Source organism: Mucor velutinosus (assembly GCF_035048745.1).
Source record: "Mucor velutinosus strain NIH1002 chromosome Unknown tig00001544, whole genome shotgun sequence".
In the NCBI taxonomy this organism is placed as follows: Eukaryota; Fungi; Mucoromycota; class Mucoromycetes; order Mucorales; family Mucoraceae; genus Mucor; species Mucor velutinosus.
This window is the reverse complement of record NW_027041908.1, coordinates 989,002-1,004,274: the sequence shown is the minus strand read 5'-3', so window position 1 is coordinate 1,004,274 and position 15,273 is coordinate 989,002. Positions and strand designations below refer to the sequence as shown.

The 15,273-nt window shown below is 44.3% G+C and overlaps 4 protein-coding genes across 4 annotated transcripts; 2 read left to right on the top strand and 2 right to left on the bottom strand.

Annotated features, from left to right (window-relative positions):
• Nucleotides 1-46: 46 nt before the first annotated feature.
• On the top strand, nt 47-2,072 carry ATC70_005634 (RPA43_OB domain-containing protein; the record flags this gene model as incomplete). Its single annotated transcript, XM_064824919.1, has 3 exons — nt 47-71; nt 131-1,705; nt 1,759-2,072. The coding sequence occupies 3 exons, from the start codon at nt 47-49 to the stop codon at nt 2,070-2,072; spliced, it is 1,914 nt and encodes a 637-aa protein (XP_064680296.1).
• Nucleotides 2,073-2,512: 440 nt separating this feature from the next.
• On the top strand, nt 2,513-8,590 carry ATC70_005633 (uncharacterized protein; the record flags this gene model as incomplete). Its single annotated transcript, XM_064824918.1, has 5 exons — nt 2,513-2,856; nt 2,959-4,774; nt 4,827-4,932; nt 4,992-7,588; nt 7,733-8,590. The coding sequence occupies 5 exons, from the start codon at nt 2,513-2,515 to the stop codon at nt 8,588-8,590; spliced, it is 5,721 nt and encodes a 1,906-aa protein (XP_064680295.1).
• A 1,199-nt stretch (nt 8,591-9,789) lies between these two features.
• ATC70_005632 (uncharacterized protein) lies at nt 9,790-10,416 on the bottom strand (the record flags this gene model as incomplete). Its single annotated transcript, XM_064824917.1, has 1 exon — nt 9,790-10,416. One exon carries the CDS (start codon nt 10,414-10,416, stop codon nt 9,790-9,792), a length of 627 nt encoding a protein of 208 aa, XP_064680294.1.
• A 613-nt stretch (nt 10,417-11,029) lies between these two features.
• ATC70_005631 (uncharacterized protein) lies at nt 11,030-15,217 on the bottom strand (the record flags this gene model as incomplete). The annotated part of the gene is made up of 9 exons (XM_064824916.1): nt 11,030-11,238; nt 11,314-11,443; nt 11,516-11,740; nt 11,791-12,604; nt 12,663-13,669; nt 13,721-14,888; nt 14,949-14,981; nt 15,039-15,138; nt 15,208-15,217. 9 exons carry the CDS (start codon nt 15,215-15,217, stop codon nt 11,030-11,032), a joined length of 3,696 nt encoding a protein of 1,231 aa, XP_064680293.1.
• Nucleotides 15,218-15,273: the final 56 nt, after the last annotated feature.

Below are 15,273 nucleotides of genomic sequence, written 5' to 3'. Positions count from 1 at the left end.
TTTTTTTTTTTCCACTCTTTTGTTTAGCAAGCTATATAACTCTAAAATGGCTAGAAAAATACCATGTCAATGTAAGAGGCACACCCCTTTATCAAAGGAGGATCTGACTAACAAGATCGATTATCCACAGACTGTAAACAGAGACGACGAAAATGCGAACGATTTTACGAGCATGATTCTTGTGAACGCTGTGTCAAGATGAAGAAGAAGTGTATACCTCAAGACCTTCAGTACAAAGGGGAGAGCTCTGCTGAAGAATACGACGATGGCGATGTGGAGAATCAGACCAGCAATGTTGAATTGGATCAACTGTATGGACAAATAAGGGATTTGGAGAAGCAGCTGCAATCTCTGGAATTGGATCTACAGCAAGAAAAAGCGCTGATAAAGAAGGAGCCTCGGTGGGATATTCGATTTGTGAATGGCGAACTACGGCTGGAGACAGAGATTAGGAATTTGGAAGAGTTGATGATGTATGGACGATCTGCTATTCGCTATCTATCACCCTTTGGCAACACATTTCAAACGAAATCACTGATCTTTGAACGCAAGAGCCTGAGCTTTGTCAAGACAGCCATGCAGCTAGTGACAATCGCCTACGATATATCGAACCCAGACTCCGTATCCTCACCGAAAGCCATCTCCAGACGCTTCGCCATAGGTGTGCCAGCCTTTTTGAAGCCACAATCGCTGGTGCGACGGCTGATATACAACTACTTTTCCTGCTTCAATGACACAGTGCCTATTTTGCATGAGCCTACCTTTATGAATCATGTGTGGAGTCTTGATAACCCAATGGAGGATCCAGTAGTATTGGCCGTATGTACCAGCGCAGCCATAGTGACCTGCAAGCACAACTTTTTGAATTCATTCGAGAAGCGGTACTTTAGCGAGTACTTTTACGAGCAGTCCATCAACAAGCTGGTGGACATGTTTGACGATCCAGACAAGGCACTTGAATCTGTGCTGATAATCAACTTGATGCTGCCCTTTATGATGCAAACATTGCGGGTGTCGGAAGCGCATAAATGGGTGTCCATGGCCCTGTTACTATGCAAGAATCTCCAGACAGAGAATCCAGGCTGCACTAAAGGAGGGCCAGGCTTACCACGGATGACTCGAATCAAGTATGCGCTTATTCATCGAAACAGCGTGCTCTGCGAATGTGCCATGGCCATGATTGATTTTGTAAAATGCGACAAGCGCAACGAGATTGAGCCCAACAATGTGCAGTTTGACATTCTACCCGACGAGACAAGAAAGACCAAGAATATAATTAAAATGTTCAATCAGATACTCGGTCTATCCTTGCACCCTTCGTTCATCGCAGTAGTGACACAAGCCAGACAGTTGGCAGCAGGTGATGTCGCAGAACTCAGTTTTGAGGAGATCATTCGCTATGAAGAAACAGTGGTTGAGTGGTGGCACAATCTACCAGAGGAACTCAAGATGTGCACAGAGCCGTTCAATCTCACTAAAGAAGCCGTTGAAAGAGAAACCGATGTACGTAAAATTCTGATGGCTTCCTATGTACATACAATTACACTCAGCATACAAGGTTGTCTGATACGACCGAAACCTCAACGCAACGTTGAAAATGTATACAACATCATCAAGGACAGAGCTCTTTATTTGGCCATGCATTCAGCAGACATGAGCTTGTTGCTTATGAAGCAAATAGAGAAGATTGACTCTTTTTGTTACTGTAAGTCGTGATAGAGATGGCCCTTATAGAGTGTGATCTAACATAGTACGCAGCTCCCTCTAAGCTGCTTGTGCGGTCCATTGACTCGCTTATGGGCTTACTCCAAGTACCTGACGACGCCATGGCAAAGATGGCTCAACAAAAACTGTCCGAATACATGCATGCTCTGACCAAGCAAGTTCTGCCCGATCACCAAGTACCACCATCAGCATCACCCTATGGCATGATTACGGTTGCACCGAAAGGATCGATACCGCCAGTGACAGAATTGTACAAGAACTTTCCATTACCGGGCGAAGCCTTGGTATTTGATGTCGTGCGAACTACAGTAGAAAGAAACGCAAAGCTTTTAGCATCAGACATTTGATAAATGAAAGCCATATACCATCATCTTGATTAGCCATGTGTATACAGACATATTCTACGCAGCAAAATTGTGTATTAAGGAGTCGACCTTTTGCTAGCAGGTTATATTATGTATGTGCTTGATGCTGATATATATATATATATATATCTACAAGAGGGGGGTTGAATCAAGGGATTTTCACCAAAACAAGCACCCAACGGTTTTCTTTATATTCAATTAAAGGGGTCAATAGAAGGCATACAAAATATTGACAAGGAGTGCCTTATTATGTGTATTTGTAAAAGATGGACAAATAACACACACATACATTGAGGATAATAAACGTGCCTGGATCATTTTGGTTTGAATCATAATAATGCATATAATTTGTTTTTGAATATAAGGATTCCCCTCTTCTTTCTTTATTTTTTCTCTCTTTCTTTCTGCTTCTCGATGCAACCATGATCTCCAATTCTTTACTACCACCATCCAGCAGCAGTAGACAGCCATCCTCATACGATGACATCGCCGACATTGAGAACATCACAGAAGAAAGCATTGTCAACACACTGAGAGACAGGTTTCTTCAAGATCAAATATACACCCGTGTCAGAAACTCACTGCTTGTAGTCATCAATCCATACAAGGACTCTCGTGCTGACATCCAGGAGACAAGCGAGCAGTATCTAGCAGAATACAAGACCACGGATGGCAGAGAGAAACGACCAGTGCACATATTTCAGCACATCAATCAAGCTTATTTCCACATGCGACGTACGGGCAGTGATCAATCCATCGTAATGAGGTAACATCTAGCTTTGTGAATACACGGCTCACTCCTTAATCACTCATATATTCCCCTCTGTCTGTCTCTCCTTTTGCCCCTAAATAGTGGATTATGCGGTAGTGGAAAATCCGAAATGCATCAATGGACACTGTACCACTTGGTGACACTCAGCAACCCAAAAAAGCCATCCAAAATACAGCAGATGATCCAAAAGGCCTATGGTGCATTAGAGGCCTTTGGACACGCAAAAACTACAGTCAACGAAAACGCATCTCGCTTTGGAAAGTACCTGGAATTGCAGTTCAACGAGCGAGGTCGCATGATCGGCGCCAAATTCTTGGATTACATGTTGGAAAAGTCTCGAGTGGCGCACACCTCTGGCGACGAGCGTAATTTCCATATATTCTACTATGTGTTGCACGGTTCTTCGCCAGAAGAGAAATCTATGCTCCAGCTCAACGATGCATCGTCCTATGCTTACTTGTTCAAAACCAAAGAGGCAGCAAGGCTCGCCAGTGGACTTGTCATGGAGGATACCGAGAAATACAACGAACTCAAAGCACTGCTAAAATCGCTAGGCATCAACAAAACCACAATGCTTCAGATCACGCAAATCATTGCAGCCATACTTCACTTGGGCAATTTGCAGTTCATGGACGATGCAACCAACATGCAAGATTCAGCCATTGTCAAGAACACACAAGAACTGGAAATTACTGCAGAACTATTGGGCGTGGAAACCAAAGCACTGGAGACATGCTTGACGTATCAGACCAAGCTGATCAAGCGAGACTTGACAACCATCTTTCTCAATGCAGAACAGGCAGCTCTTCAACGAGACGCACTTGCTGAAGCCATGTACTCGCTACTGTTTTCTTGGCTTGTAGAGAGCTTTAACAAAAAGCTTTGCAAATCAGAGTTCCAGAACTTTATTGGCATTGTGGATTTCCCTGGTGCTGCTCCTATGCAAACTGCTTCTTACGACCAGTTTTGCATGCTCTATGCCAACGAGAGGCTCCACCACTTTATGTTGCATCAGCTGTTTGAAAGAAACAGCCAAGTGTACTCTATTCTAAATATACCCGCCACTATGCAACCCACTGTCAACTACAACGATCCATGCATACAACTGCTCGACGACGCTCAACACGGTTTGATTGCCACACTCTGCCACCAATCCTCAACCACAGACAGCCCTGATAAATGTGTCGATTCATTTAGACAACATCACCGCAAGCACCCTTGTTTTGGAATCAAATCGAGTATAGGAGGGAAAGGGCCCTTGTTCACCATTCAGCACTTTACAGGCACAGTTGCTTACTCTCCTGCTGAATTTGGGGTAAGAACGACTGAAACCCTTTGCGCTGACTTCATGTCATTATTCGGCGCAGATGGCACCAGTGTTAATGAAGCACCTACCAACAGCCTTGTAACAAAACTATTCTCTCAAAAATCCATCACCACTGAAAAGCACCCCAAAAGTACTCATATTGTATCTGGACAGCAGTCTGGAAAACCACATCGATCACCCTCTGTGAAGCGCAAATCAGACACCATGCCAATAGCAGACACAGCCAACAACAACGCCAGTCGAGCTGGACAATTGAGAGAAGGTGTGCAGGACATTATTGACACATTGACTTGTACAAAAACGTGGTTTGTCCTCTGCCTTCGCTCCAACGACTTGTTACTACCACATTCATGCGATTCCAAGAAATTGATAGCACAAGCCAAAATGTTCCAATTACTGGCACTTGCCATCCGAGCCAAGCGAGAGTACACAATTCAAATGGAACTGCAAGAGTTTTGCGATCGATACATGGACCTGATTCACGCGACGTCAGTCGAATTGGATGCTGAACCAAGAGACAAGTGGCTCGCTTTACAAGATGCGTTTCACTGGAATGAAAAGATGATGATACAAGAAAACGAAAAGGTGAGCTTTTTTTTGGGGAGAGAGCTTCGTGATCAAACTGACAAAACTGTAGGTCTATTTAACAGAGTCTGCATGGACTTTGCTGGAAAACAAGCTGCGTGCTATCGAAAAACGAGAGCAGCGAAGAGCAAGATGCATAGCCAAAGGCATTCCATTTGGTAAGGCTGTCGTAGCAATATACGTTGTCTATATCTACCAACACACATGCCTTTTATAGTGGAAGAAGAAGAGGACGCGTTTGATACCATGAGTCAAGTATGCTCTCAGTTGATGCCACCCTCATGCAGATCAATGGCTGAGTCTGGTTCCGTCTACTCTGAAGAATGCTTTGACGCTTGTTTCGAAGAAGAATCCAATTCAGTGTGTTCACACCAATGCGACAGTATAGTACAAACCATTGCCATGAGTGGCACAGATGACGAAAAGCAACACCATCACCATCTATTTGGCGCTGAAGACGACGACGTGGGTGTCAAGCAGCCCATAACCAAAACTGACGACAAGGATAAAAAGAACAAGAATCCGCGTACAAGCCGCTCAAGAGGCTGCTGGGTGGTGTTGACATGGCTGACGACATGGTGGATTCCCAGCATCATCATGAACCGTCTCTGTGGGATGCGTCGATCCGATATCCGTATGGCCTGGCGCGAAAAGGTCACCCTATGTGGCCTCATCTTTCTGCTATGTGCTGTCATGATTTGGTTCATTGCCTTCTTCGGTAGACTCGTGTGTCCGCATCAAGACTTGTTTACTCAATCAGAACTGCAAGCGAAATCCGACCGAGACAATGCATTTGTAGCTATTCGCGGAGAGGTCTTTGATCTCACCTCGTTTGCTCCACGACATTGGGCTTCGGAAGTAATTCCGACCAACGCCTTGTTTCAGTACGCTGGACAGGATGCCAGTGATCTCTTTCCTGTGCAGGTTTCAGCTGTCTGTGATGGCATTGATGGCACTGTGCCCAAGGAGGTCACCCTAGATGTCCATATCAATATCACGGATTCAAATGCAGCGTATCACGACTTTAGAAGCTTCCGCGACGACTACCGTCCTGACTGGTACTTTGAGCAAATGGTGTATCTGCGCAGAAACTACCGCATCGGCTTTATGGGCTATGACCCGGTGGACATCAAGAACCAAGCAGCGTATCCAGTTCAAATTGGCGGTATTAATACACAGCGTCAATGGGCCATCCTGCACAGCAATGTTTTTGATCTCACTTCTTACATGATGGGCGGCCGTGTGCCTCGTACAGCAAAAGGCCAAGAGCTTCCCTCCAACATCAACCTGGACTTTATTGACAACTCGATTACTGAACTGTTTCGCCAATTAGCAGGAACCGACATTTCTGCTCATTTTGATGCTTTACCACTGGACAAGACTGTAAGAGAGCGCCAATTGATCTGCATGCGAAACTTGTTTTTGGTGGGCAAGGTGGATACACGCAACTCGTTGCAGTGCTTGTTCTCGGAATACCTCTTATTGCTGATCACTGGCTTCTTGTGCAGCATTATCTTGTTCAAGTTCCTGGCTGCACTTCGGCTGGGAACACAACGCATACCTGAGGAATACGACAAGTTCATCATCTGCCAAGTACCTTGCTACACAGAAGGAGAAGAGTCATTGAGAAAGACCATCAATTCACTGGCTGTGCTACGATACGACGACAAACGCAAGCTACTGTTCTTGATTGCGGATGGCATGATTGTTGGCAGTGGCAACGACAAATCAACGCCTCGCATCGTGCTGGATATACTCGGTGTGGATCCCAACACAGATCCAGAGCCCATGTCCTTTTTGGCATTGGGCGAAGGCAGAAAACAGCACAACATGGGTAAAGTCTATTCTGGCTTATACGAGTGTTGTGGACATGTAGTGCCTTTTGTCGTGGTGGTCAAAGTAGGCACGCCTGAAGAGAGACAGAAGCCGGGCAATCGTGGTAAACGGGACTCTCAAATGGTGCTGATGCGCTTCCTCAACAAGGTCCATTTCGATGCTCCCATGACACCAATGGAACTCGAAATCCATCACCAACTCAAGAATGTCATTGGTGTGAACCCTGGTTTCTATGAGTTTGTGCTCATGGTCGATGCCGATACAGAGGTACTACCTGATTCCTTGAACCGCATGGTATCCTGCTTTGTCAACGACGCCAAGATTGTGGGACTCTGCGGCGAGACCATGCTCTCCAACGAGAAGGATACGTGGGTGACCATGATTCAAGTATACGAGTATTACATTTCGCACCACTTGGCCAAGGCATTTGAGTCGCTTTTTGGATCCGTTACTTGCTTGCCTGGCTGCTTTTGCATGTACCGCATTCGCTCTACCACACGCAATCAGCCCTTGCTAGCATCCAATCAGGTCATCGAAGACTACGCCGAGAACCATGTCGACACTTTACACAAAAAGAACCTGCTGCATCTAGGCGAAGATCGCTATCTGACAACCCTAATCTTAAAGCACTTTCCAAACTACAAGACCAAGTTCACTCCAGATGCCGCTTGTATGACAAACGCCCCAGACCAATGGCCAGTGCTACTCTCTCAACGTCGAAGATGGATCAACTCTACGGTGCACAATTTGGGCGAACTCATGTTTCTGCCTCAGTTGTGTGGTTTCTGCTGTTTCTCGATGCGATTTGTAGTCATGCTGGATCTACTCAGTACGCTGGTGATGCCAGCCGTTGTGTGTTATTTGGGCTATTTAGTGTATCAGTTGTGTACCAATACCAATCAGGTGCCTCTCATGTCGATCATTACATTGGCAGGTGTGTATGGCCTACAAGCTGTCATTTTCATCTTGAGACGCAAGGTAAAAAAAAAATGAGGATTTTGTGCGTGTGTGCGCGCGTGTGTGTGTGTGTGTGTGTATACAGAGAGGATGGATCGGGTGTGCTGATGGGTGAATGATTGAAACCCAATGCAGAGGATTGTTTACTAACACGACAATCATTAGTGGGAGCACGTCGGCTGGATGATTGTTTATATACTTGCTATTCCTGTCTTTTCTTTCCTTATTCCGATCTATGCGTTCTGGCATTTTGACGATTTCTCCTGGGGTAATACACGTATTGTTGTCGGTGAGAAGGGTCAAAAGAAGGCTGTGGGTCCAGAAGAAGGCACGTTTGATCCAGACACTATTCCGACCAAATCATGGTCTCAACACGAACAAGAGATGATGGAAGAATGGGAGCGACACTCTGTCTGTTCCAAGCATAGCAGAGAATCAGATTGCTCTTGTGAGAACCACACACAGCAGCATCCATCAGCAAGCACGCTTGATCGCCACCACCACTCACATTGTTCATCCGCATCTACTTTCATGCACTCGCATCTCACAACGGAACAAGAGGACCACCAAGACGAGGATCATCAAGATAACGATAAGCAAATGGAATGGTTATACAGCAGCCATGGTGGTACATTACCGCATCATTATAGCGTTGGTGCTGGTGCTGGTGGCGGAGGGGGCCTGAGCGTTGCAAATAGCAACAGCGGCGGCAACTACAGCGGGGGTGATGGTAGTAGTAACAATGCTGTGATGGCGCATCATCTCTCGTCCTCCTCATCCTTCTTTCATGGTCCGAACTTTTCGAGGGCACCTTCCATGATGGGATCCAACTCTTTCTTTGCCATACCAAGTGATGCAGCCATTATTCAAGAGATTGAGAACCTACTGGACCATCATGATTTAATGCAGCTCTCCAAAAAACGCATTCGTGACACCCTCTCTGACATATTTGGTGTGGATATGACATGTAAAAAGGAATTTATCAATCGATGCATTGATGAGTTGCTCTCTGTTCGATTGTAAACATAATTATTTGTAATGTATATACCCATCAGCATGTTGAATAAAGGAAGCACTACAGCTATTTTTAACAAATGCTGTTTCGCCCTTGATGAGGATGGTAGAAGCATGATTGAAACTGCGTGTTAAATCCATACAATCTCTAGCCATATGACGTTTTACACGCAACCTATGTTACAGTGATGGTGAGCATGTGGTTGTGTTGTCAATTAGCCTACAACAGCTAGATGAACCTCATGCCGTTTTCAGAGAGTAGGCCGGGGAACACTCATCACTGACTAATTGACTTACTGTTGCTGATGGATGTACAGTACAATTCATCAAAATGGCTCAATGCTGGAAAGTACCCGCATGAAATGTCCCGCTCGGATTCCTTCCTTATTCAAAAAAAGCACCGTGAAAATACACATGATAATTCTAGGGAGACTCGTTCTGATGCTTGTCAAGATGAAGTCTCACTAGATTATTCCATTTGATAGGGTGATTATCTCATCTTTATTCATTCATCACAAGCAATTCAACATGAACGCATGCCATCCTTTTAATTGAGTCTGTTACATTGCGCTGTGCGGTTCTTACTGAGGCTCCATTTGAGCATTGGATACTTGATACATGAGCATGACGTAAATGTAGATCTTTACTACCATCAACATCTGGTAAGAAAAAGTGGGGGCCAGATCATCATGAAACCTTCAATGTTGAGACATGAGAGATTGGCAGAGTATAAATCAAGCTATCGCCAGCATGCACTGTAAACCATTATATAATAAAACTACCTTAAAATAGGTCATATCCGCGCGCGCGCGCGTACTAATTAACTGGGAACGGTGATTTGGGCAAAGAAGGCCACTCATTCGGGCCCCTGAATTTCTGCGCTATGAGACAGCACCGATTTGAACGGAGATGGACAACAATCAAGGCACAATACAAAAATAAATCAAATGAAAGCCAAAATCGGTCAATGATCAAAAGTATAGTTTGTATCTTTTCAAAAGATATGGCAAAGTCTGTTTTTTATTATAGAGATATTGGAACCAGTCCACTCTTTATCAAAAAGAGATCAAATGTCGAATAGAGAAAACTATGTATAATTGAATTGAATTGATGAAATTATCACAACATCAAGCTGAGACAATTAAATCTCTTCTAGTCTACCAGAGAAAAGAGAGAATAGGCGTGAATATACAACGAATTGAGGTCAATTAAGCCCAAGACCAGGTAACGGGAACACGGCCAGCATCCATATCAGCAATCTTGGCAAAAGCAGCAGGACTCAAATCCAAATCACCATTGGCACAGCCAGGACATGTATCAACAACCTTGACAGTGACAGAACCCTTGGGACCAGTAGCAGTGATATGACGACCACAGTTGGGGTTCTTGTTGGAGTTGGCACCATTTTCCATTTGACCATGGTTAAGAGCAACAATCATTTCAGATTCGGCGCTTTCCCAACCACAAGATCCGAGACCAGTGTTGTAGTAAGTGGCATCACCAGAGTAATCACCAGAGGAAGAGGAGGATGACTTGCTCTTCTTGATAGTAGCAGTAGCAGTGGCGGTAGTGGTGGTGGAAGTCTTGGTCTTGGGTTGCTTGGTCTTGGTGGAAGTGGTAGTGGTAGTAGTAGTAGTAGTAGTAGTAGTGGATTCTTCATCAACCTGTTGATCTTCTTCATCATCATGCTTCTTGAAGATGTTGATACGACGAGAAGCACCAGCTTGCAATTCAAGATCTCTGGTAACAGGAGCAGCAGAAACTAAACACATGCAGGCAATCAATGCAACAGCAAGGAAGAGAACAATGCGGGTGGAAGTAGTAGTAGAAGACATGTTTGATGTGTGTATATAAAGAGGAATGCAATGAATTGAATGAGGAAAAATCAAATTGCAGATCAAAGATGTCTTCCTTTTATAAGAAAATCAAAACCTTATTCCCGCTCGCGTGGTAGATGGTCTCGTTCTTTATCGATGGGTGTCAACATTGAACTCCTATCATGATTGTGTGCAAGGTACAGTAACTGGCAAGAGGGGGACATGATTATGGTGAAACATTGAGGTCCACATCTTTGAGGAGTATGAAACAGAGCATTTATACAGGACCCCCCATTTACGTATATTGCGATGACCCAATGTCGTACTATATAAAGAAGAAATTTGATGGGACCTCATGCATTATTGGATATTCTTCAACTCAGTTCTTTCAATTTCGCTACAAAGACAAACTTTTGGAAATTACAGCATGTTAGAATAACAGTCGAGCTTGACTTGGGAAAACTTCAATTAGAAAAACAGAGCCTCTTTTTGTCAAACATGTCAAGATAATACCCAATGGAAAGCAAAGACATCTCTTTGCTATCCATGAGGCCAAGTCTCAAATTTATTGCAATTACAAAAACAAATCAATTTTAATATGTACAAAAGAAGGAGATGCAAATGATTGCAATCAAGAAGGACCTGGTGTGGTAGTAGAAGCTGCAGGATCCTCATTATTGTGTAGCACTCTGCCAACCAAGTAATGGTCTTCCCGAACCGATTGACTCCATCGTTGTCCGAACTTGGTAAATGCGTTACTAAAGTAATACAAAACCAAGCCAATAAGTACAGTTGGATATATCATTTGAAGAAATCTAACTTGGTTTGTCATATCATGATCTAATGAAAGAGAGACAAGATGGTTTGTCATTTTTTTTTTTTTTTTTTTTCTAAAATGCCATGTCATTTACTTACCAAGACAGTTTTGAACCAGGGCAATGGAAAATGGAAGCAAAATCGCTTTCAAGCCATTGAGCACTATGGGGCCAATGACATCCTTCATTTCCCTACTCAAGTCAAAGCGACGGATGCCATTTGCCTTGAGCTAATGGAAGAATTTTTTTTTTTTTTAAAAAAAATGGATGTCTATTTGCTTTTTCAAAAAGTCAATTCTTACCCTGTTGAGCGATTGTGTAAGTGTTTGATTCGGTAATACAGATACGATGCCGTGTGCTAGTGTCAAACAGACGAGGCCGTTTGTATAAATAGAAAACACATCGATGACTGGCGCCCTGGAACCCCAATGCTGACATGGTATAATCAAGTAGAATTGCAGCATGAGACCCAAAATGAGAGGGATGATCAAGCCAAATGAAATACTAATTACTGTAAAATTAAATACCTAATGGGATGGTTTAATAACAATGTGTGCTTCCGATTGACTATACCTACCCAACTGATCATTTTGAGGACATGGCTCATGTCAAATGTCGAGAAATTTGAAACGCTCGATTTGACCCTTTTGACCAAGACTCCGACCAAGATCATAGCAGATCCACCGATAAAGTAAGCGTAAATATCATGAATCTTCTTTCCAGGTTCAGCGACAATACCCACATATTCAAACAGCCATCTACCAACAGCAATTGGGCCCACAAACACATAGCACAAAAGTGCGCTCCATGAGATCCACATGACAGACATGAAGATGGCCATGCGTAACTTGAATTGAGGTGGTAAATACACAATGGTTGTATGCTCTTCTTCATCTTGGGGTTGTTGTTGTTGATCGGAATCTGTTCCTACTGCAGCGACTGCAGGATGGCCTAAACTTCTTTCAGTTGGATCTAGCGCTTCTAATGTGATCGGGTCAACGGGAACCAGCATGCGACGTCCAGGGACGTATCGGGCACCATCATGTTTCGGCGCACGGACAAGTATTCCATTTCTGATGAATGTGGTCAAATCAGCATCATCGTTGTTGTCGTTGTTACTGTCATCAGCAGCATCTTGATGGTAGAGCGTAGCAATCTTCAACTCGGGGCGTTGAATCCAGGCCCTCCAGGTTTTGTAATAAATGTAACCCTCCTCGTTAATTGGCCTTCCACCCAATAGAAAAGATGTCAGACGGAGCTGGTGGCACAGCCATGTAGTCAATCGAGTCATTGTTTTCTCCAGTGCTTGTTTTGGGTCGAAATAGTCAACCATGGCAGGCACCACCAGCATGACGACAAGCAAGTCAATTGGAATGGTAGTCAGAGGTTGTCTGTAATGCCATATTGAATGAGTAAAGAAGAAAGTAGAGTCCACAGAATGTAACTTACGTATAACTCCATTTCAGTGGTAAGATACCGTCAAATATGGCACCGATCGCAGCGACCAGGCCACCTACACCGAATTCGATGACAAAGCCATAGATGAGAGCACTTAGGCATATCTTTTGTAACTGTGCAAACACTGGCCGTTTCACCAACTCTTTGATAGGGCTGAACTGAGGGTCATTGGGGTCTCGAATGAACCAAATAACGCCAGGTCTTACAATGTCACGGCAAAATGTAACCATGGTAGTGAACAGGAACATGAACCCTGTGCCTATCACCCAGTGCATAAAGATGGAGCTTGCTACGTTTTCCTTGAGAAATGTCATACGTTTGTGGATAGCCAACAGATGGCCAGCAGCTCCTCCTCCTCCGCCAATCTTGTAGAATAACGAAAGTGCTACACAATCCAGCAAGAGACCGCATCCCAGAGGAAACACCGTAAGCTCCATAAAAACAAAAAAGGCTACCTTGAGCAGGATACCAAGCTGACGAATGATTTGACGGCTTGCTGTACGGCCAATGCGGGCATACATGCTACGAGTTTTGGACAGGTACATGGAGCCAATGACAACAAGGACAATGTAGCCAGTAGCGATACAGCCTGCTCGATCCATGGCTGTATCACCTGTGGGCATCTGGACAAAGTAGGCAAACGAGGATTGATACAAGGGCTTGATGTAGTTCCAGAAAGAGATGATATCATACCATAATGACACACTGTACGACTGCACGGTTGCTGGATCCATTAGTAACATGTTGTCGTTGGACGCAATAGGAACATTTGTATGCGACATGCCGGTTGAAAAGAAGGTGATCAGTGTTTGTCCAATTTGTATAGCAGTGAGCATAATAGACTTGATCACAGTAGGTGTCCATGATGGTATCCATTGCGCTACAGGGCCCAACTGAGTGTAAAAGTCCAGCCAGAGATCATACATGCCATCCAAAATGGGATCTGACAGGCTACGCACGAGATCAGTCAGTAAGAGCACACCTTCCCAGGGACGTATCTAAATGATGAGTTAGCCATGAATCTACCAAGTAGTACAGAATGCACTTACTGTGATAAAAACTACCCCCATGGTGTAAGGAACCCATACACCGGCACCCAGACAGAGACTCATCAACAGTGTCATGAGCCCAGAGTTTTGAAACAGCATGTAAATGCTTCCCTTCATGCCAATGATCTCCAAAAGACCGTCTATATCTTCAGGTCCTCCAGCTACTCCATTTGCTTGATTTTGATGTACATTGCCATCTACAGGAGCCACATGAACGTCCACTGCATCCATTACTACTTGATCGTTGGGTATATTGGCTTGCTCTTGTTGCTGTTGTTGTTGCTGTTGCTCTTGTTGCTGTTGTTGTTGCTGATGTCTTTGGATGGTATCCAATATTTCACGCACTCTTTCAGGATGCACTGGCTCATCTTCCTCTGATTCATCAAAATAGCCATCATCGTCTTCACCACCGTCGTCGTCTTGTTCCGAATCTTGGTCTAAATCAAATGGATCTCTTCCTGCTCTGTTTCCTCGCCTGTGTAATGGCGGTGATGCTTGAGCTTCATCCATCAACCACATGGCTTCCAAATTCTCATAGTCGGAAGGCTCTTGAACCAAGGGTGGCCGCCTCGCATTGTTGATTCTGCCTCTGCGTACTCTCGGCACATGTTCCTGTTGTTGTAGTAGCACTTCTTCTGGAACAACTGCTGCTTCTGGTAATTCTGGTCTATCTATCGGTTCCACCACTGCCTCTTCTTCTGCTTGTTCTTCCTCCTCGTCCATTTCATGTAGTTCTGTAGGCACGTTTTGAAGCACCCATTCTCTCAAGAGAAATCCAGCGATGAATACAGTGGTAACCACAGTCGAAATCAGCCATCCCTGCAAGCAATCCAACATGACGTTTTTCCATACATTCTCCTGCTCTCGACTCTGGTGGCTGCTGGTCGACAAGGTGGTATTTTGCAGTATTGATGGAGAAAACAACTTGCTAAACAAATAGCTGGTAGCATCAGTATTCCAAAAGTAGAACCTCCAGATCCACACTGCGAAATATGGCACTACACCCAGCCAGATAAAGGCAACCAGAGATGCGCGCAGCGTCCATTTGGTCACCACACACAGCATGCTCTTAAAATGGCCTATAAAGATTCTCTTGGGTATAGATGCTGGCATGTCGTTCTTGTAAATGGGTGTGAACTTGTAGTAGTAGTTGCATAGCTCGCAATATCTAGGCGATACATTGATATGAGTGCTGCTGGCTAGACTGTGATATAAAAGGGTGCCTTACTTTTTCTTGCTGTGTGATAGCCAATCCATTAAACTGCATGAACGTGTGAATGAGATGAGCATGTCCATGACTATACAGTGTGATACATACCATTCCTGGTGAACAAAGCGAATGCTGCCCGAGCATTTGCACGGGTAGTATAAGGGTTCTTCCACTGTGCCTTCACCTCGACACACTCTGCATATTTCCTCTACAGCGATGCATGAATTGTGTCAATATGTATGCGTATGTGTGCTAGACGGTGAAGCATTGTATGTACCTTCTTCCATTGCATTCAATATGATCGGTTTGCTGTGGTGTTTCTTGGTTGGAATAAGAAAAGAAT